At 28.3% G+C, this 24,123-nt stretch overlaps 1 protein-coding gene across 2 annotated transcripts in view; it reads right to left on the reverse strand.

Annotated features, from left to right (window-relative positions):
• Window positions 1-5,968: 5,968 nt before the first annotated feature.
• Window positions 5,969-24,123, reverse strand: part of LOC111618356 — a 64,504-nt gene continuing 46,349 nt past the window's right edge. Inside the window, exons 2-4 of one of the 2 annotated variants that reach the window (XM_023359861.1) lie at window positions 17,830-18,498; window positions 13,248-13,337; window positions 5,969-8,422 (exon numbers count right to left, since the gene is read on the reverse strand). In XM_023359861.1, the coding sequence (XP_023215629.1) occupies window positions 6,312-8,422; window positions 13,248-13,337; window positions 17,830-18,498 (2,870 nt within the window). In that variant the 3' untranslated portion in view covers window positions 5,969-6,311. Of the gene's footprint in view, window positions 8,423-13,247; window positions 13,338-16,044; window positions 17,383-17,829; window positions 18,499-24,123 lie in introns of those variants that run through there. The other variant, XM_023359862.1, reaches the window with a different exon arrangement.

Here is a 24,123-nt window from a genome sequence, read left to right on the forward strand (position 1 = left end):
ACAAATATACACCGAATAATTTTCATTTTTGTTTTAACAGAGTTCGATGTTAACATATAACGTCTATACACAAAAGTAACAGCAAACATTTGTCGTGAAAATTCATAAGGCTATTTCCAGCAACTTCAAAAAGACTTATCCAATTATAATAACAATTATAATAATAATATTCATAAGTCCATATTTTTTTTGCAAATATTCAAGATACGATCCAATCCTTTTTATCGCAATATTGCATTTGGGAAAATCGGAACAAAATTTTTTTATTGCTTTTAAATTCTGACAAAAATTGCAAATTTTCTTTCTAATTTTCTCTTTGATTTGATATTATCTAATATTCTAATCTTAAATTTTAAAAGCTATATTCTAATTTCAAATTCCAAACTTTTTTACAATAATTCTTCAGCTCTTAATTCATATTTCCTCCTACTTTGCTCTTTAAATCGATTTTAAATTCTAGTTCAAGAACCGCTAGAGCACACAATTGCCATAAAATTCAAGTATAGTTTTTTTACGTTAATTAACAGAATTTGAATTAAAAAATAAACTAAAAATATAAAAATATATGTATATATATTTAGTATTTATATTTATTATATTAAATAATTTATATATTTTTTATAATTTTTAAAAGGTAAGTTTAAAAAAATCAGATTTTCATTTACATAATATACATATTTATCCATTACTTTCATTTTTTTAACCCCTTGATTACACACATACAATGTATCTTAAATCTATCAATTTAAATGCACTTACTCATATCTGCAAAATCATTTTTCTTAATATGAAAGTCATATCTTAAGATTTCAATGTGCTAAATTCATCTAGAATACATTTATCATAACAATTTACACAAATGTGCATTGTGATCACTTTGAAAATTAAACCCAAAACTCAAAAAAAGTTAATAAAATGTAATTCAAAGGTCCAATCCTGAATGTGAATAAAGGAAAAAATATTAAAATCTTTTATAAAAAGTAATCATTTGTTGTTCCTCAAAAATGATTTCAGTTATAATTATAGAATATTCTTCATTTTCATTATTATAATAATCTATTTGTTGTTATTTTTTTGAACCTCTGAAACATTTTTTATCTACAATGAAAATCAAAAATTATTTAATTCCTGGATAGAATAAAAACATATTTGATACTTAAATATATTATGAATTACTGTATATAGTTTCCATCTTTGAAAACTTTAAATCCAATTTAGAATAAATGTTTGTGTGAGGCAAAAAATGGTTTTGTTCCTCATAGCACCATGATTATGAAGATAGAGAAATTCATATAATTATGTTTTAATTCATTATTAGATGTTATAATTTGAAATTCATAATGAAGCCATTGATATTGAAAAATAAATAAAATGTTTCATATATTCAGCTTTTCATTTTTAAGTCAATATCAATGACTAAATGGTTAAAGTGATAATATCAACTTGCCATTTTGATGTCTGCATTCAAAAACAAAAATTAAAAGTCAATTTCAGAAGTTAACATAATAAATGCTCAAGTGTTTAAAATAAAACAAATACTAATTGGTTAAATAATGCCTCTGAATTCTAATCCATGGTTGTGAATACAGACATAAGTCTGGGCATTTTCAGATTTGTGATAGATGATCTGATTCAGATATGTAGGCTTCATCTTTCATTGTTGCATCTGTTATGAGCATGACTAAAGCTATGAAGAGCATCAAAACATTATATATATCATATCCGTAGGGCAGAAAGAATGTAAAAAAGTCATAATATCTATAAAAAGAAAGTTTAATAAACAAGAAAAATATCTCATTTTTTCCTAAGTACACTTATTCAAATTTGTTATAAAAGTTTCCAAAGATGGAATTTGAAAGGCTATTAAAATGTTGAAACATATTAAAATGATTGTAAGCAGGAATTGTTATATCAAATCATTAAAAGGATAAGAAATTTCTCACCTTTTAAATTAATTTTACTAAATTAAAAGTTTTGAGTTTTGAGGTTTAAAATTATACAACAATCTATATTTCTCTAATAAATATTAATATTTAATTATAACATTGATATATATATATATGTACAACAAAATATAACATGTTTCAAATATACAAGATTTTTTTCAAATTATTAGTTAAATATCCTCAAAACAAAACTCGAGTGTATTCAAGGGGCTTGTTTATTTGAAGCATTTGAATTTTATACAATACTAATGAATCGAAATAAACTCTGTTTATATTATGATAACAATATAATACAATTTGAAACAGAACTAATAAATATGTCTAACAATAAATAACAAGTTTATAAAAACATAAAGAATATTTAAAATGTTTACATCAGATTTTTGTCCTTAAAATTAATATTACAGTAAGTGATACTTTAAAACTGCATACAATACTGTTTGTTTTTGATTGGATATATTATAAAGTACAAGAAATCTGTTATAAAGGCAAACACACAGAATTTATTTCCAAACTTACTTTTAGCAGAAACATTAATACTTCAAGACTCTTCTGTTTAAATCCTCCTTTTATATTCAAAACACACATTTCCTACATTTCTGTTAGTGGAAACAAAAGATCTCTATCCAATCTATCCATTCTATGCAATTCTAATTATATCATTTTTTCCTCTTTCTTAAAGGCTTGGAAATTCACGGACCAACCAATTTTACATTCTTGTCAAAGACAGTCAAAGTTTTTGATAAATAAATAATTTTTATTTATATGCATATATCTAAGAGTTGGTTTATTTTGATTGTTTTTTAATTATAGGATAGTTTGTAAACCAACTTTTGCATAAGTTCCATCCAAGTTAGTATGCATCAAGTATGCTTCTTTAGTGATAAATCATTCATAACTAACAAAAGAAACTTTTTATATTTCTCTTCTACTCTATATTCATTATTTAGTGCTTAATTTAAATATGAGGAGAAGGTTTGTTATCATGTAGGTAATTGTAATTGATTTAAATCAAAATGTATGAGTAAGAAGTGCTAGAAAATTTTTAATATTTAGATATTTGTATAGAAATTCCAAACATTGTTATTATATATTTACGTCAAGCAGAAATTTTATATATATTAGGATAATCCTTATTTTTAAGTTTTGGAAAGTTGGATGGGGCATGTTTTGAATCTGTTCCATTATGAAAAAAAATTATTTTTTTAAAATCTGGTTAATATAATAATATTTATGAGTCACTACCATGATAAAAAAAATGTCATAATGCTAAGAGTGTAGGGCCACTCACTGTTGAAATAGAAATCTACATAACTATAACAGTAGGAGCACAATATCATAGAACATGAGATAAAACAGTCCATGTTGGGTCTTCTAAAACAACTCTAGAACATTTCTTAATGTTCTACAATCTTCTGGAACAATCTAGGGCCTAGACCAGGGGAAACAAACCTATGGCATGCATACCCAAATTGCCACATCTTGCAAAATCATCTGGCACATAATATATCATATGATTTCAGTTTGTTAACTGTCTTTTTTCAATCATCCTTTTGGTTTATCACCCAATCATCATTTTTTTCAATCAACTTTTTACATTTATTCTAATTAAAGCATGTTCATTCCATTCCTTTGATTATGTTATTTGAAGTGTAAAGTTTGTGTGCACTAAAGTCTAAAACTTCAGTGCACACAAACTATATGCACATGGACTCAACAGTTTGCCATCCCTGGCCTAGATTATAAATTCAGGCCACTTGAAGCAATGAGTCTAGACAGCCAAAGAGTGCAGATAATGCCAAAGCTGCAATTGGGATTTGGGATAAAACACTGATCCCTACTTGTCTTTAAAAACACACAGTTCTTGTGATATTGTAGCATGATAATTACCAAATGTAAATTTTAAATGCTTAATGTATTACTTTAAATTTTCTTTATTTTTAGCAAAATATAATGTTTTCATCTTTGGTAGTAACCCTAGCCAAATTTTGGGAATATTACTTTTTCAATATTGGAACAAGTTAGGCAGATGCCCCTAGGCAAACTATAACTTTTGTTTTTAGCTCCTATAATAAGAACCACCCTAATATTATATATATTAATATAAACTTACATTACTGCACTTTGGCAAACTGAATAAATCCTGACAAGTGTAAATATAAATAATATGTTTATTAAAGTGCGTCAAACATAAATCCATTCAAACTGCATTTCTTTGAGTAAAAATTTTGGAAATCTTGAGTTCCTTAATTAAGACTATATACTTAATGACAATAAAAAATTATCAAATATTTTATTTGTCATTAATACCTGTGATAATTCTGCATTGTAATCAAAATATCACTGAAGAAATGATTTGAATATAAATTTGGAAATTCAAATTTCTTAATGAGGCTTCAGAATAACAGACCTAAGCAATTTGTGAGATTTCTGAAAGTGAGATTCATGAAATTTTTGTCATTTGACATATGAAATTCTAAAATTTTGTATGTTACATTATACATGTTTGGAGTTAAAGAGCAAGACATTTTCTCTCAAAAACTGAAGATTTAAACATCTGGCATAATTCATATAATTTAACAAATAATTCTAAAATCTATGATATAATTAATTAAATTGCATATAGATTTAAATTTTGTCTTGTTTAATTGCAATATAAATACAGCATTCAGAACATACGTATTAATATTTGATTAAATTTTTTCTTGTTTTACAATATGTTAAGCTAATTTATTGTTCATTTGAAGCAGCAAAACAAAATACTTCTTTTCTTTTATAAATAATTCCATATCATAGTAGTAGTGGTGGTGGTGGTGGTGGTAGTAATAGTAGTAAATTTCTTATAAGGTTGTTAAATTTACAATCAACTTTGACAACAACTTAAAAATTTAATTATGTGATTTTTTATATCAGAAAATGTATATTAAATAAAATTACAGATATTGAAACTGAAAATTTTTAATATAAAATAATATTTTATGACAAATTTATACCAGATATACATAGAATATGTTAATAGTTGATAATTTATAACTGAATAAACTTAATTATTTCAATGCAGAGGATAAATTTTTAAGTAAATAAAAGGAGCAAAGGAGTAAATTAATAAATTTTAAATAAATTTTCCATATATTGTGATGATATAAGTATTTTAAAATATATAGATTAGCCTGCATTGCTAATTATTACAATTCCACACTACCAAACACCGAAGTTAATTACAGTCCATTTGGAAGGTTCAAAAATGTTTGTGGAAATTAATTTTTCATTTTTTGGTGTTAATTTCACACTGGTAACAGGCTTTGAGGTGCATTATTATTTTAAAATAATTTTGATAATCTGTTATGCTTATGATTATGCTGTTACTTTATCTGTCATTTTTTAATAATCAAATTATTAAAAAAGCTTTTTTTTTTAAATTAGAATAATGTATTAGTTGTTGCATACATATTTTGATTTACAAAATACTTTTGTCTTTTGTAAATCATAAAATCATAAAATATGGTTCAAATTGTAACTCTTTAAATTTAAACATTTTTCATTTGTAACTTTTCTTTTGATGTTCAAATCTATATAAAGAATCATAAGAAGCTTCTATGCAACATAAATGACCTATGACTAGAAAATTGATATATAATAATTTTTTTTAAAATTTATCTTGCTTGTTAATAGTTTTTGACAGAATAATTTATTTTATTATGAAGCAGAGATTTATGAATTTTTTATGCATTATTTTGTCATCATTAGCAAGTAAATATATTCTATATTTTAGTTTGATAAGGATAATAGTTTTTTTTTAATTTTATATCAAAAACAAGGAAACTATTAGATTTTGTAAGTTGTTTTTGCAGCTAAAGAATTAGATAAGAATAATACAAAGTTGTAATATGAGATTTTCCTTGACTGAGAACTTGCAAACTTTAATTCATTCATCTTTTCATTTAACACTTTTAAAACTATCCCATAATTTATAAACAATCAGGAAATCATATTAAAAAATATATATAATTTCTATATTATAGCAGGTTTCTGTATAAGATGGATATAAGTGTGTTTCATAACAGACATACAACATAATGAAATATCTTCCATTATTAAAAGCTGTTCTCTTCTTGTTTATTATATAGAACAGTTGATAATATGGAAATTTAATTTACTAGGACTGTACTGTCTCATTCCTAAATGCTGTTGGTAATTTTTGAAGTTTCAAATTGCATACATAAGAGTTTATTCATCCTTCAGCAGATAGGCTTGTTTCAGTTCAGACCTAGTTGGACATGTTATCACAGAAAATTTTATTTTCTAATTATAATAATATAGATTAAAATCTATTCTTGAATAATATAAAGAAATCAATAAAAATATTCAGTGTTTCTTTTTTGACCTGACCCTGCTGGTTTTCGAGGATATATTAAGAATAATATCACCATCTGCCCAAGGCAATATGATGCACATAAATAGCTTCTTTGTTCTCTTGTCTGTTGGGAATATATTAACAGGTGCAAATGATTCATTCTTTTCGACGAACTGATTCAATTTTGAGTACACCTCTGGAAACTGTTCCGAAAGAATCACTCCTCTGTCCGATAACTGATTTTCTATAGACCTCATACCACTCAACCTGTCTTCATAAGTAGTTTCTGTAGGATGTGGCTCTTTGATGACAGTTAATATTAAAGTGGGCACATCATCTTCCACTAATGGAGGTGCAAGATGTAATTTTGTACCCCTAACCACTACTTCTCTATCTAAGAATCCACTAGGTGATCCACTTCCTTCACTAATAATCATGATAGCTGCCAAAAGAACAAATTTCCTGTCTGGATTGTACTTTTCGCATAGAGTTCTAACTTGGCTGAAGATATCTGAACCAATTTCAGAGGCTAAGAGATCTGATCGAGATATATAGATGGTCTGAGCTTTGACTGCATCCCATCCTTTACACAAGTAATCCAAGGCATCATCTTGGCAGGGGAACATTAACTTAACTGCACCTCGACCACGTGATAGGAAACCCCTTCTGGCACAAGTGGATAAATGCCGCCTAGATGTAGGATCATCACGTACTTTCATCAGTACTTGTTTGCACAAGTTGCTAATTTTAGTCTGTGGACACTTGCCCTGATGTCTTGCCCAATGCAATTTTCTGCACTGTCTACTACAGTAATAGGTATAACAGTTTGGACAAGTGCGAAATTTGGAACGGGCTTCGTCCACCGGCAGTGATTTATTACATTTGGGTCGTTGGCACTTGATTGTCCCAGTGGATTTAGTTGTTCCATGAACAGATTCCTGCATAGTCTCAAAAGGATTGACAATCTTATCTTCTTGATCATCATCATCATCTTCTTCTGATTTACCTAAATAAGTATTTCCAGAGATAAAATTAGAAACAGAAGTTTGATTATTTGTTATGTGGATACCCTCTTGCACATATGGCATGCAGGGAGGTTCTGAGGGTTCCATAAGAGACAAGCAAGTAAGGTGAAGAAAGGAAAACATGCATAAGTAAAGGTTTGATACATGCAAAGTACAAAATTGAGCCTGTTTCTGCTCACTTACTCCTTTTCTTATCACCTGATCTGTGTGCTGAGTGTGTGCTTCAAGTGATGCCATCGGGTGCTTTTCATGAAAGGTGAGTGAAGGATCGGTGATTTCTGCTATCTTACTAGATGTTATAGGATTGCTACTTGATACAGGAAAGGATACATGCCACATAGATAATTTTCTACCACTAGTAACACTAACCATGCATTCTGAAGACGAGTGAGGTGCTTCTTCTGATGCAGACAGATTGGACGACTCACCTTTGACTGCATCCTCTTCCTCTCTCTGTTTCAAAACCTCCACGTTGCTTGTATGGCCCTCAGGATCCACCATCGGCTTCCAGTAGGTGCTGTGACAGAAGGAACCATGTGTCACCTGGTTGTCCTTTGGAAGAACTTCTTGGTTGCTGCAGCATTCAAGGTTAAGGTACGGGTGAGGTGATTGGGACAGAAGGAAAGGTGCTGGGCTTGGAGCGGGGTTCTTACCCTGGCCATCCTGATTTCCACTTCGTTGAGTTGAATCTTGGGATGTAACTTTGCCTCTTTCGCTCTCAGGAAATTCTCTTCGGAATGTTGAAGAAGGACTTGATGTTAATTCTCTGATCTGTATAGGATTAAAAGATTCTTCTTTAGCTGCAGTTTCCAAAAAACTATCTGTAAGAGGTCTTCTGTGAGTGGTTTCAGCAGATGCAGGTTTTGAAGGTAAAGAGAATCTTTCCATAAAATTTGGAAACTGAAGATCCTGAGGAGTTCGTGCGCTTGGATAGATATGAGTTTTGGCAGTTGGCACATGTCCAATGAGTGGACTGGCATCTCTCCGTGGTGTTGTAGGACTTGATGAACGGGAACTGAGAGGTATTGCCAGTAAGGAATCTAAGACTTCATCCAAAGATGTGCATTTTACATCTGTTGTTTGAGTTACCTTGCTACCTGGGAAGAGAAGTGATGATTCAAATATAGAACTGTGCTGAAATAAATATGAAAACATAATATAATTATAAAGAAATTTAATATATCCATTAATTTTTTCTAGTAGTTAGAAAAACCACAATGTTGTATAAGTACAGTACATTCAAAAAAAGTTTTTTGAATAATCAATTCAAATTCTTAAACTTTCCTCATAAAATGTTTAAGTTAAACATTCCAAGGACTAAATATCCATTTATGATGATTAAATACAGTCATTCTAACTTTTTACAACAATTATTTGTGGATATATTGGGTTTATGCTTATATTTGTTGTTACATTCACGATTATAACTTTAACACTTTACTCTTATATATAATACTTAAAAATGAATACATTGTATATTTATATATATAATCTTGCTAGAGCCAGCTGAGAGCCATAAACAAAAGATATCACTATTACTTAATTATTACTTTGCTAACTAATTGTTGCTATGCAAGGCTGAAAGTGTGTCACAAGAGAGGCTACACTTTCAACTTTGTTTAAAAAGCATCCTCATTTTTTTTAATGATGTAAATTTAAAACATTTTACTCTTGGAATATTTTAACTTTTGACTTGTTTTGAATTTTGTAATATGTTTTACTGAAAACCATTAACAGTTTTGTAATTCAATACCATGTAGCCTAAAGATGGCTTTTAAACAAGGTCAAAAACTTTTGTGGTCATAGACATTTTTGATGAAATTTTATGAATCAGTGTGATAATAAATTTACAACTAAGTAAATGTAAATCTGGAAGCAAATATCAGATAGAGGTTCAAATAGTATAACTGGAAATACATATGCATGTTACATATAAGTAGATTCAAGCCCCAAAATTTTCTTATTTAATTAAAATTCAAAATTAATTTCTAATTATTAGTTACAGCACAAAAAAAGTACCTTAACCATATACCTTTATTAATTGATTAAATTATAGAATTTGTTTAAACAGCTTATTTCTACTGTAAAAATAATCCAGGTTTAGATGCAGGTTTTGGCTGTAGAAATGAATATTTTAATTAATATATTACTTTATAATTAGTATCTAGTAAAATTAATACTTGATTATTTTTACTGTTTTAAAATTTACACACAATTTGTTAATTAATTTTAAATTTTTCTAAAAGGTACTTAATGTTTAACTGTACTTGTCTCTAGGAAAAAGAGCAGCTGACAGAGAATTTATCTACTTGAAAAGCATTAATTTCATGATGCATGCCATTTTCAGAATTCATCCAATCATGAATATATTTAAGAATTCAATATCATCATTAAATGCATGTATATAAACTTTTTAATAGAGACCCACCACTTAATTGTATAGACTAATTTATATATTATGTAACTGGTAAATAGCAACATAACATCAAAATATTTTTTAATTAAAAGGAGATATTCTGACTTCTATAAAAATGTATTGTGTTTATTGCATTAATTACCAATACTAGATACCAATAATAGAATCAGATTATAGAATTTAAATATGGAGTACTATTGTTAGAAGGTATATGGTAAATACAATTGTATAAATGGTAGATTGTGATAACCAAATTATTTAGTAACTGGCCAGAAACAGTATATCTTTAGATAAAAGGAGCTTTATCAGCAAAAATCAATGCAAATTTATATTGATAGCTAATTATATTCTATAGCCTGTATTGTATATTAAAAAATGTCATTATTATTGTTGCAATATTCAGTAGCATGTTATGTTATAACATGCTACTGATTATGTTATAGGCTAAAAGACATTTGCCTAGGGCTCTCAAAGTGAATTTCAGTTGATTTGCTGCTCTGACCTTATAGTTGCTTAGCAATATCAAATATTTTGTAAATGAATAATTTTTAACACATTTATATGAAGATTAAAAAGGATGAAAATACTTTCTAAGACTAAATTATGAAATTAGTTCTGGTTAGTACAGGTTTTGATTATTTGCTATTGATATTCAGTTTACAACTTGTTTGAATATAAATTCTGCATTTTTATCGACAAACAAATTTAACTCTATTATCATGGGCGTAGCAAGGGCGGCCTGGGTGGGCATGGCCCCCCAGAAAATCACAGCCGAAAAAGTGTTGAGCTGATTTGCAAAAAGAAAGAAAAACTTAAAGGTAAAAATTTTGAATACTAAAACAAAAAGGGGGGGTTAACGACTCCCTGTGCCCAATGTTATGATTAAAGGAAGTTTCATATTTCATGTGTGTTAAGTTATCGTCGATTATCATGGAATTTTCATTTTAACGAACAATAATTTGAAATAATTCAATTTTGTGGCAGGTTGGCTTCTACTACGTCCCCCATAACAAAACTGTGGCTACGCCCATGCCTATTATAAACATTTATAAATAATTTTGCAAGAATTCAAAAGTTCTTAATTAATGTAGTGTTAAAACATTAAATATACCCATAATAAAGTCAAATGTATGCCATATTATATCAGGTTGTATTACTACTACTATTAATAATTAAATGCTAAGTAACTTGGCATTATAAGCAGGTATTAGGTACCATCTCTTGCTAAATTTAATAATTATAATTTAACAAAATAACAAAGTATGATTATATCTAAATTAATAGTTTTGGAAACAAAAATCAGATGAAGGTCCTGGTAGTGTAACCAGTGATGACATTCGAAATATTTAACAAAGGACAGAAATTTTTCCTTGACAATTTTTTTTTCGCTCAAATGGTGCATCGGAAGCCTCTAGTTTAGTAGTGTTACAGGGTATAATACATATATTTTAATATTTTTAAAAGAATCAAACCATTGAGAAATGTTACATGTGTTTAACAAGGTTCTGAAAACTTTGAAAATGTTAACAACGGGTTCGGCCGAACCTGTGCGAACCCGCTGAATATCACCACTGAGTATAACTGATAATGCAACTGCTTAGTAAGCAGGAGTTATAGGTTCAAGTTCCACTTTGGGCCAATTCTCTTCCTCCAGAACCTTTTAAATTAATTATTAAAATATTAATTGAATTATACTTACTCACATATTAGATGACCTCGCATATAGGACGAGGTGTGACTTTAAAGATAAAAATAAAGAAAATTAGATTTATTAATACAATTCTAATTTTATTTCATTTAATCACAAGTAAAATATCAAATGAGGATAAATGCACACATTGTCCCACAAAAATTACTGACATTTTAGACTTTAAGGAAAAATCTTGTAAAATCAACAACATGATTTGTTCATGTAAAGTTGGACAATCAGATGGAGGGTGAATTCGACCGTTAAGAATTGGCAAAAAAGGGAACCTTTTTTACCAATTCTTAACAGTCGATTGATATCTTAACAGTCGAATTCACCCTCCGTCAATTACACTTATGAGTTTCTCCAAATTCTGATTTCCAAATAATCAACTGTTTTCATGTGGGAATGGATTAAAACTTATATTGAGCTCCCATGTGATTTTGGAATTTCAATTTGGAATTCAATTCAAAAGCTTTGCTTTTCCTATTGCTATTCATCTTTACTCAACAATATACAAGAATGATTCAAACGATCTGGATAAAATACTTTTGTTTTTAAATACAAGAGGGTAAGCATCCAGTAAAAAATGCAAATACATGGTTCACAAAAATTATATGCAAAAACGCAAAGAATCTTTCGCTCATACATATAGGAAGACCTAGGAATATGAAACTGTGATAAATTAATAAAAACCTTGTCTTATATGCGAGTAAATATGGTATATTTAACAAGAGATGATGCCCAATGCCTACCTCTAGTGCCAAATTACTTAGCATTTACTTATTAATAATTTAGTAATAATAATAGAGCCAGATATAATCTGGCAATTATTTGGTTTTAATATATAACTATCAGGTTTTAGATGTTATTTGTATATACTGGTAATATAAAAATAACCAAAACAGTTATAATGCACAACTAAAAGAAAGATCTTGCAATTGGGATTAGTTTCCATTTTCTACTTTTTAGTAAAAAAAAATTATTTTTAAATAAATAATACAATGAAAAAGAAAAGTAAGTAAATGTTGAAACTTTTAGATAATACATTTTCTCCCTTTATCTAAAATTGACTTATATTAAGTCAACAAACCTAATAACTTAATAACAAACCTAATAATAACTTTTATTATTGGCAAGAAGCCTGAATATTATTTTCTTAGAACGACTATTTAAGAATTTATTATTTTACTTTGATAATTAATTGAATAATTAATTAATAAAAAAAGAAGTCTAAGGTGCCCCTTCCAGTGTTTCTTGAAAGTATATTAGGGAGAGATGGTATAAGATCATTCCTATTCAAGGCCCAGCCATAGAAGTAGGTCAGGTATCCAGCTCCATGGCAACTTTGACTTTATTCTTCAAAGATCACCATCCAGGTAACCATTGGAAAGGAGGCTTAAATGGATCTCAGATCTACACAGACTGCAACAGGCAGAAACAAAGATTAAATCCTGGCTCATTTACTTAGTAATCCAGTGCTGTACTACTAATTAAACCATAATTGTTGTTATAATAAATTTTACACAAGTCTTATTAATTATATTAAAATAATTATAAAAATGATAAAATAATCTTTGAACTTTAGTAGTATCACCAGTATTTCTTTAAAATAATTATTCTATTATAGTAATTTTACATTTAAAATAAAATAGTGATATTTAAGATAGTTTGAATTAATTAGCAACACTGTCATCTAAATAAAATCAAATATAAATATCAATCAATATATTTATTAAATTTTGATATTTTCTATGCATCTAATTATAATAGAATCTACTTAAGAAATTTTCTAAACGATTAGAATAGTTTAACTTACGAAATGGAAATATAACTTCAAAGAACATCCTAAATATATTTTTTAAATTTTCTTGGGACAATCTCTGTACTTTAAAAATTGCTCTGAAAACTTTTGATTAAAAAATGAAATGTATTCATTATTAGTACAGGGTGTCCCAAAAGCATAGAATCATAAGGAAAAACAAATTAATTTATTTCTTTTTATTTTTTAAGATTAATACTTAAAAAGAAACATTATTATTTTAAAATAAATTTTTTAGACTAAATTAAAAACATTTTTGAAATTATTATATCTCATTTTTCAGGATAATTATAGATTCACATTAGAAAAAGTTTTTTAAGAAATAACCAAATTAGAATTTTAAAATGTCCAAAACTGATAACCAAATACAAAAATAAATATAAATTATAAGCTATTCAAACTCAGTAACTCATAAGAAAATTCATATATAACTATATCATTTCATGTGAATGTAACTATTGATATTGCTGTATTGTTATTGGAAGCATCAGTAAAAAATAATTGGTTTTTTTAATGGAAACCAATCTACATATCTTTATTAGTAATATTTATTCCTAAGCTCAGCTATTGAAGCCAACAGAGCTATTTGATTCATACTCCTGACAGAAGATTTACTCTCTTATATAAAAAAAAGGTACAAAAGTAATATAAATTAATGTTTCTTTTGATAAATGTTTAAAAGATCTGCTTGTTCATTTTATTTACATATTTTTAAAACATGGCAAGAATGAAATCAAATAATTGTAGAATAAAGGAAAAAAGAAAGCCCAGTTATTCCAGGATTAGGTACTGTATAGTACATTTAATTACATAAGTTTTGCAGGATGTAGACATTGGAAAACTTTACAGCAACAAACAATAGATCACACTGGAGATAGTTGTGCCAATAGTATATAGTATATAATCTGCAAAAAGTACATGAGAAACCAGTTTTTTCCATAATTTTCAGAGAGAATTTGGGTGTTATATTTGTAATTGTTTTATACTCCATCTAATTTCTCTGTCCCTTCAGTTCAGTTTATCTTGACAGAAGAAATTTTTATATATATCCTCTAAATATATTTGAATTTGTAGTTAAATAATTTATTTATGTTAATCTTGAATGAATTTGATGATTTTATACATTAAAAATGAACTGATAACTACTAAGAATTATCTTTTTACCTTCACCCTACATTATTTTCAAAACATTCTCTCAATAGAATCATTTGAAGATAACATAAGAGAATGATTTGATTCCACTTATATATATTTCTTTTTCATATAATCTCTATCGGAATGAAAATAATAATTCTACTATAAGAATCTAAATCAAAATATGCAAATTCCAAATTTTCTAATCAAATAATCCATGTCGATTGCATCTTATTCACTACTCTCCTGATAAAAAATACAAGCATATGCTTTTATTCTCAGGAATGTAACATCTGTTTACGACTAAATTCAAATTTTTGAAGGAAAAAAGCCCAGCATCACATCTCCATCCTCATCATCACTCCAACGTTTCGAATTGATTTGATCTCATTTACATTAAATATTAAGATGTAAAATTAGGCTATTGTAAGCTTAAAGATTAAAAAAAGCGTTAAATCCTAAAAAATTTATAAAATTCGTGATTAATTTATTAAATCAATACTTGATTTCACAATAAGCGAGTGTGAAATGAATTTACGGATGCTGTTGCTATAGTAACGACGTTGTTGTGCACACTGCCATTTCTAAACAAATATTAAAAATTTAAAATATATATATATATGTACAAAAAACGNTAGTTCTACTATAAATATCACTGTCAATTGATTCCATTAGTCCTTTATTTAAAAAAAAATTTGTATATAACAAAAAGTAAAAAAATATAGCACAGTATAACTTACAATATTCATTTTAAATAAATTTTCCATATATTGTGATGATATAAGTATTTTAAAATATATAGATTAGCCTGCATTGCTAATTATTACAATTCCACACTACCAAACACCGAAGTTAATTACAGTCCATTTGGAAGGTTCAAAAATGTTTGTGGAAATTAATTTTTCATTTTTTGGTGTTAATTTCACACTGGTAACAGGCTTTGAGGTGCATTATTATTTTAAAATAATTTTGATAATCTGTTATGCTTATGATTATGCTGTTACTTTATCTGTCATTTTTTAATAATCAAATTATTAAAAAAGCTTTTTTTTTTAAATTAGAATAATGTATTAGTTGTTGCATACATATTTTGATTTACAAAATACTTTTGTCTTTTGTAAATCATAAAATCATAAAATATGGTTCAAATTGTAACTCTTTAAATTTAAACATTTTTCATTTGTAACTTTTCTTTTGATGTTCAAATCTATATAAAGAATCATAAGAAGCTTCTATGCAACATAAATGACCTATGACTAGAAAATTGATATATAATAATTTTTTTTAAAATTTATCTTGCTTGTTAATAGTTTTTGACAGAATAATTTATTTTATTATGAAGCAGAGATTTATGAATTTTTTATGCATTATTTTGTCATCATTAGCAAGTAAATATATTCTATATTTTAGTTTGATAAGGATAATAGTTTTTTTTTAATTTTATATCAAAAACAAGGAAACTATTAGATTTTGTAAGTTGTTTTTGCAGCTAAAGAATTAGATAAGAATAATACAAAGTTGTAATATGAGATTTTCCTTGACTGAGAACTTGCAAACTTTAATTCATTCATCTTTTCATTTAACACTTTTAAAACTATCCCATAATTTATAAACAATCAGGAAATCATATTAAAAAATATATATAATTTCTATATTATAGCAGGTTTCTGTATAAGATGGATATAAGTGTGTTTCATAACAGACATACAACATAATGAAATATCTTCCATTATTAAAAGCTGTTCTCTTCTTGTTTATTATATAGAACAGTTGATAATATGGAAATTTAATTTACTAGGACTGTACTGTCTCATTCCTAAATGCTGTTGGTAATTTTTGAAGTTTCAAATTGCATACATAAGAGTTTATTCATCCTTCAGCAGATAGGCTTGTTTCAGTTCAGACCTAGTTGGACATGTTATCACAGAAAATTTTATTTTCTAATTATAATAATATAGATTAAAATCTATTCTTGAATAATATAAAGAAATCAATAAAAATATTCAGTGTTTCTTTTTTGACCTGACCCTGCTGGTTTTCGAGGATATATTAAGAATAATATCACCATCTGCCCAAGGCAATATGATGCACATAAATAGCTTCTTTGTTCTCTTGTCTGTTGGGAATATATTAACAGGTGCAAATGATTCATTCTTTTCGACGAACTGATTCAATTTTGAGTACACCTCTGGAAACTGTTCCGAAAGAATCACTCCTCTGTCCGATAACTGATTTTCTATAGACCTCATACCACTCAACCTGTCTTCATAAGTAGTTTCTGTAGGATGTGGCTCTTTGATGACAGTTAATATTAAAGTGGGCACATCATCTTCCACTAATGGAGGTGCAAGATGTAATTTTGTACCCCTAACCACTACTTCTCTATCTAAGAATCCACTAGGTGATCCACTTCCTTCACTAATAATCATGATAGCTGCCAAAAGAACAAATTTCCTGTCTGGATTGTACTTTTCGCATAGAGTTCTAACTTGGCTGAAGATATCTGAACCAATTTCAGAGGCTAAGAGATCTGATCGAGATATATAGATGGTCTGAGCTTTGACTGCATCCCATCCTTTACACAAGTAATCCAAGGCATCATCTTGGCAGGGGAACATTAACTTAACTGCACCTCGACCACGTGATAGGAAACCCCTTCTGGCACAAGTGGATAAATGCCGCCTAGATGTAGGATCATCACGTACTTTCATCAGTACTTGTTTGCACAAGTTGCTAATTTTAGTCTGTGGACACTTGCCCTGATGTCTTGCCCAATGCAATTTTCTGCACTGTCTACTACAGTAATAGGTATAACAGTTTGGACAAGTGCGAAATTTGGAACGGGCTTCGTCCACCGGCAGTGATTTATTACATTTGGGTCGTTGGCACTTGATTGTCCCAGTGGATTTAGTTGTTCCATGAACAGATTCCTGCATAGTCTCAAAAGGATTGACAATCTTATCTTCTTGATCATCATCATCATCTTCTTCTGATTTACCTAAATAAGTATTTCCAGAGATAAAATTAGAAACAGAAGTTTGATTATTTGTTATGTGGATACCCTCTTGCACATATGGCATGCAGGGAGGTTCTGAGGGTTCCATAAGAGACAAGCAAGTAAGGTGAAGAAAGGAAAACATGCATAAGTAAAGGTTTGATACATGCAAAGTACAAAATTGAGCCTGTTTCTGCTCACTTACTCCTTTTCTTATCACCTGATCTGTGTGCTGAGTGTGTGCTTCAAGTGATGCCATCGGGTGCTTTTCATGAAAGGTGAGTGAAGGATCGGTGATTTCTGCTATCTTACTAGATGTTATAGGATTGCTACTTGATACAGGAAAGGATACATGCCACATAGATAATTTTCTACCACTAGTAACACTAACCATGCATTCTGAAGACGAGTGAGGTGCTTCTTCTGATGCAGACAGATTGGACGACTCACCTTTGACTGCATCCTCTTCCTCTCTCTGTTTCAAAACCTCCACGTTGCTTGTATGGCCCTCAGGATCCACCATCGGCTTCCAGTAGGTGCTGTGACAGAAGGAACCATGTGTCACCTGGTTGTCCTTTGGAAGAACTTCTTGGTTGCTGCAGCATTCAAGGTTAAGGTACGGGTGAGGTGATTGGGACAGAAGGAAAGGTGCTGGGCTTGGAGCGGGGTTCTTACCCTGGCCATCCTGATTTCCACTTCGTTGAGTTGAATCTTGGGATGTAACTTTGCCTCTTTCGCTCTCAGGAAATTCTCTTCGGAATGTTGAAGAAGGACTTGATGTTAATTCTCTGATCTGTATAGGATTAAAAGATTCTTCTTTAGCTGCAGTTTCCAAAAAACTATCTGTAAGAGGTCTTCTGTGAGTGGTTTCAGCAGATGCAGGTTTTGAAGGTAAAGAGAATCTTTCCATAAAATTTGGAAACTGAAGATCCTGAGGAGTTCGTGCGCTTGGATAGATATGAGTTTTGGCAGTTGGCACATGTCCAATGAGTGGACTGGCATCTCTCCGTGGTGTTGTAGGACTTGATGAACGGGAACTGAGAGGTATTGCCAGTAAGGAATCTAAGACTTCATCCAAAGATGTGCATTTTACATCTGTTGTTTGAGTTACCTTGCTACCTGGGAAGAGAAGTGATGATTCAAATATAGAACTGTGCTGAAATAAATATGAAAACATAATATAATTATAAAGAAATTTAATATATCCATTAATTTTTTCTAGTAGTTAGAAAAACCACAATGTTGTATAAGTACAGTACATTCAAAAAAAGTTTTTTGAATAATCAATTCAAATTCTTAAACTTTCCTCATAAAATGTTTAAGTTAAACATTCCAAGGACTAAATATCCATTTATGATGATTAAATACAGTCATTCTAACTTTTTACAACAATTATTTGTGGATATATTGGGTTTATGCTTATATTTGTTGTTACATTCACGATTATAACTTTAACACTTTACTCTTATATATAATACTTAAAAATGAATACATTGTATATTTATATATATAATCTTGCTAGAGCCAGCTGAGAGCCATAAACAAAAGATATCACTATTACTTAATTATTACTTTGCTAACTAATTGTTGCTATGCAAGGCTGAAAGTGTGTCACAAGAGAGGCTACACTTTCAACTTTGTTTAAAAAGCATCCTCATTTTTTTTAATGATGTAAATTTAAAACATTTTACTCTTGGAATATTTTAACTTTTGACTTGTTTTGAATTTTGTAATATGTTTTACTGAAAACCATTAACAGTTTTGTAATTCAATACCATGTAGCCTAAAGATGGCTTTTAAACAAGGTCAAAAACTTTTGTGGTCATAGACATTTTTGATGAAATTTTATGAATCAGTGTGATAATAAATTTACAACTAAGTAAATGTAAATCTGGAAGCAAATATCAGATAGAGGTTCAAATAGTATAACTGGAAATACATATGCATGTTACATATAAGTAGATTCAAGCCCCAAAATTTTCTTATTTAATTAAAATTCAAAATTAATTTCTAATTATTAGTTACAGCACAAAAAAAGTACCTTAACCATATACCTTTATTAATTGATTAAATTATAGAATTTGTTTAAACAGCTTATTTCTACTGTAAAAATAATCCAGGTTTAGATGCAGGTTTTGGCTGTAGAAATGAATATTTTAATTAATATATTACTTTATAATTAGTATCTAGTAAAATTAATACTTGATTATTTTTACTGTTTTAAAATTTACACACAATTTGTTAATTAATTTTAAATTTTTCTAAAAGGTACTTAATGTTTAACTGTACTTGTCTCTAGGAAAAAGAGCAGCTGACAGAGAATTTATCTACTTGAAAAGCATTAATTTCATGATGCATGCCATTTTCAGAATTCATCCAATCATGAATATATTTAAGAATTCAATATCATCATTAAATGCATGTATATAAACTTTTTAATAGAGACCCACCACTTAATTGTATAGACTAATTTATATATTATGTAACTGGTAAATAGCAACATAACATCAAAATATTTTTTAATTAAAAGGAGATATTCTGACTTCTATAAAAATGTATTGTGTTTATTGCATTAATTACCAATACTAGATACCAATAATAGAATCAGATTATAGAATTTAAATATGGAATACTATTGTTAGAAGGTATATGGTAAATACAATTGTATAAATGGTAGATTGTGATAACCAAATTATTTAGTAACTGGCCAGAAACAGTATATCTTTAGATAAAAGGAGCTTCATCAGCAAAAATCAATGCAAATTTATATTGATAGCTAATTATATTCTATAGCCTGTATTGTATATTAAAAAATGTCATTATTATTGTTGCAATATTCAGTAGCATGTTATGTTATAACATGCTACTAATTATGTTATAGGCTAAAAGACATTTGCCTAGGGCTCTCAAAGTGAATTTCAGTTGATTTGCTGCTCTGACCTTATAGTTGCTTAGCAATATCAAATATTTTGTAAATGAATAATTTTTAGCACATTTATATGAAGATTAAAAAGGATGAAAATACTTTCTAAGACTAAATTATGAAATTAGTTCTGGTTAGTACAGGTTTTGATTATTTGCTATTGATATTCAGTTTACAACTTGTTTGAATATAAATTCTGCATTTTTATCGACAAACAAATTTAACTCTATTATCATGGGCGTAGCAAGGGCGGCCTGGGTGGGCATGGCCCCCCAGAAAATCACAGCCGAAAAAGTGTTGAGCTGATTTGCAAAAAGAAAGAAAAACTTAAAGGTAAAAATTTTGAATACTAAAACAAAAAGGGGGGTTAACGACTCCCTGTGCCCAATGTTATGATTAAAGGAAGTTTCATATTTCATGTGTTAAGTTATCGTCGATTATCATGGAATTTTCATTTTAACGAACAATAATTTGAAATAATTCAATTTTGTGGCAGGTTGGCTTCTACTACATCCCCCATAACAAAACTGTGGCTACGCCCATGCCTATTATAAACATTTATAAATAATTTTGCAAGAATTCAAAAGTTCTTAATTAATGTAGTGTTAAAACATTAAATATACCCATAATAAAGTCAAATGTATGCCATATTATATCAGGTTGTATTACTACTACTATTAATAATTAAATGCTAAGTAACTTGGCATTATAAGCAGGTATTAGGTACCATCTCTTGCTAAATTTAATAATTATAATTTAACAAAATAACAAAGTATGATTATATCTAAATTAATAGTTTTGGAAACAAAAATCAGATGAAGGTCCTGGTAGTGTAACCAGTGATGACATTCGAAATATTTAACAAAGGACAGAAATTTTTCCTTGACAATTTTTTTTTCGCTCAAATGGTGCATCGGAAGCCTCTAGTTTAGTAGTGTTACAGGGTATAATACATATATTTTAATATTTTTAAAAGAATCAAACCATTGAGAAATGTTACATGTGTTTAACAAGGTTCTGAAAACTTTGAAAATGTTAACAACGGGTTCGGCCGAACCTGTGCGAACCCGCTGAATATCACCACTGAGTATAACTGATAATGCAACTGCTTAGTAAGCAGGAGTTATAGGTTCAAGTTCCACTTTGGGCCAATTCTCTTCCTCCAGAACCTTTTAAATTAATTATTAAAATATTAATTGAATTATACTTACTCACATATTAGATGACCTCGCATATAGGACGAGGTGTGACTTTAAAGATAAAAATAAAGAAAATTAGATTTATTAATACAATTCTAATTTTATTTCATTTAATCACAAGTAAAATATCAAATGAGGATAAATGCACACATTGTCCCACAAAAATTACTGACATTTTAGACTTTAAGGAAAAATCTTGTAAAATCAACAACATGATTTGTTCATGTAAAGTTGGACAATCAGATGGAGGGTGAATTCGACCGTTAAGAATTGGCAAAAAAGGGAACCTTTTTTACCAATTCTTAACAGTCGATTGATATCTTAACAGTCGAATTCACCCTCCGTCAATTACACTTATGAGTTTCTCCAAATTCTGATTTCCAAATAATCAACTGTTTTCATGTGGGAATGGATTAAAACTTATATTGAGCTCCCATGTGATTTTGGAATTTCAATTTGGAATTCAATTCAAAAGCTTTGCTTTTCCTATTGCTATTCATCTTTACTCAACAATATACAAGAATGATTCAAACGATCTGGATAAAATACTTTTGTTTTTAAATACAAGAGGGTAAGCATCCAGTAAAAAATGCAAATACATGGTTCACAAAAATTATATGCAAAAACGCAAAGAATCTTTCGCTCATACATATAGGAAGACCTAGGAATATGAAACTGTGATAAATTAATAAAAACCTTGTCTTATATGCGAGTAAATATGGTATATTTAACAAGAGATGATGCCCAATGCCTACCTCTAGTGCCAAATTACTTAGCATTTACTTATTAATAATTTAGTAATAATAATAGAGCCAGATATAATCTGGCAATTATTTGGTTTTAATATATAACTATCAGGTTTTAGATGTTATTTGTATATACTGGTAATATAAAAATAACCAAAACAGTTATAATGCACAACTAAAAGAAAGATCTTGCAATTGGGATTAGTTTCCATTTTCTACTTTTTAGTAAAAAAAAATTATTTTTAAATAAATAATACAATGAAAAAGAAAAGTAAGTAAATGTTGAAACTTTTAGATAATACATTTTCTCCCTTTATCTAAAATTGACTTATATTAAGTCAACAAACCTAATAACTTAATAACAAACCTAATAATAACTTTTATTATTGGCAAGAAGCCTGAATATTATTTTCTTAGAACGACTATTTAAGAATTTATTATTTTACTTTGATAATTAATTGAATAATTAATTAATAAAAAAAGAAGTCTAAGGTGCCCCTTCCAGTGTTTCTTGAAAGTATATTAGGGAGAGATGGTATAAGATCATTCCTATTCAAGGCCCAGCCATAGAAGTAGGTCAGGTATCCAGCTCCATGGCAACTTTGACTTTATTCTTCAAAGATCACCATCCAGGTAACCATTGGAAAGGAGGCTTAAATGGATCTCAGATCTACACAGACTGCAACAGGCAGAAACAAAGATTAAATCCTGGCTCATTTACTTAGTAATCCAGTGCTGTACTACTAATTAAACCATAATTGTTGTTATAATAAATTTTACACAAGTCTTATTAATTATATTAAAATAATTATAAAAATGATAAAATAATCTTTGAACTTTAGTAGTATCACCAGTATTTCTTTAAAATAATTATTCTATTATAGTAATTTTACATTTAAAATAAAATAGTGATATTTAAGATAGTTTGAATTAATTAGCAACACTGTCATCTAAATAAAATCAAATATAAATATCAATCAATATATTTATTAAATTTTGATATTTTCTATGCATCTAATTATAATAGAATCTACTTAAGAAATTTTCTAAACGATTAGAATAGTTTAACTTACGAAATGGAAATATAACTTCAAAGAACATCCTAAATATATTTTTTAAATTTTCTTGGGACAATCTCTGTACTTTAAAAATTGCTCTGAAAACTTTTGATTAAAAAATGAAATGTATTCATTATTAGTACAGGGTGTCCCAAAAGCATAGAATCATAAGGAAAAACAAATTAATTTATTTCTTTTTATTTTTTAAGATTAATACTTAAAAAGAAACATTATTATTTTAAAATAAATTTTTTAGACTAAATTAAAAACATTTTTGAAATTATTATATCTCATTTTTCAGGATAATTATAGATTCACATTAGAAAAAGTTTTTTAAGAAATAACCAAATTAGAATTTTAAAATGTCCAAAACTGATAACCAAATACAAAAATAAATATAAATTATAAGCTATTCAAACTCAGTAACTCATAAGAAAATTCATATATAACTATATCATTTCATGTGAATGTAACTATTGATATTGCTGTATTGTTATTGGAAGCATCAGTAAAAAATAATTGGTTTTTTTAATGGAAACCAATCTACATATCTTTATTAGTAATATTTATTCCTAAGCTCAGCTATTGAAGCCAACAGAGCTATTTGATTCATACTCCTGACAGAAGATTTACTCTCTTATATAAAAAAAAGGTACAAAAGTAATATAAATTAATGTTTCTTTTGATAAATGTTTAAAAGATCTGCTTGTTCATTTTATTTACATATTTTTAAAACATGGCAAGAATGAAATCAAATAATTGTAGAATAAAGGAAAAAAGAAAGCCCAGTTATTCCAGGATTAGGTACTGTATAGTAC

The sequence above is a fragment of the Centruroides sculpturatus genome, unplaced genomic scaffold (genome assembly GCF_000671375.1).
Source record: "Centruroides sculpturatus isolate CEXI.00-Female unplaced genomic scaffold, Cexi_2.0 scaffold189, whole genome shotgun sequence".
Classification (NCBI taxonomy): domain Eukaryota; kingdom Metazoa; phylum Arthropoda; class Arachnida; order Scorpiones; family Buthidae; genus Centruroides; species Centruroides sculpturatus.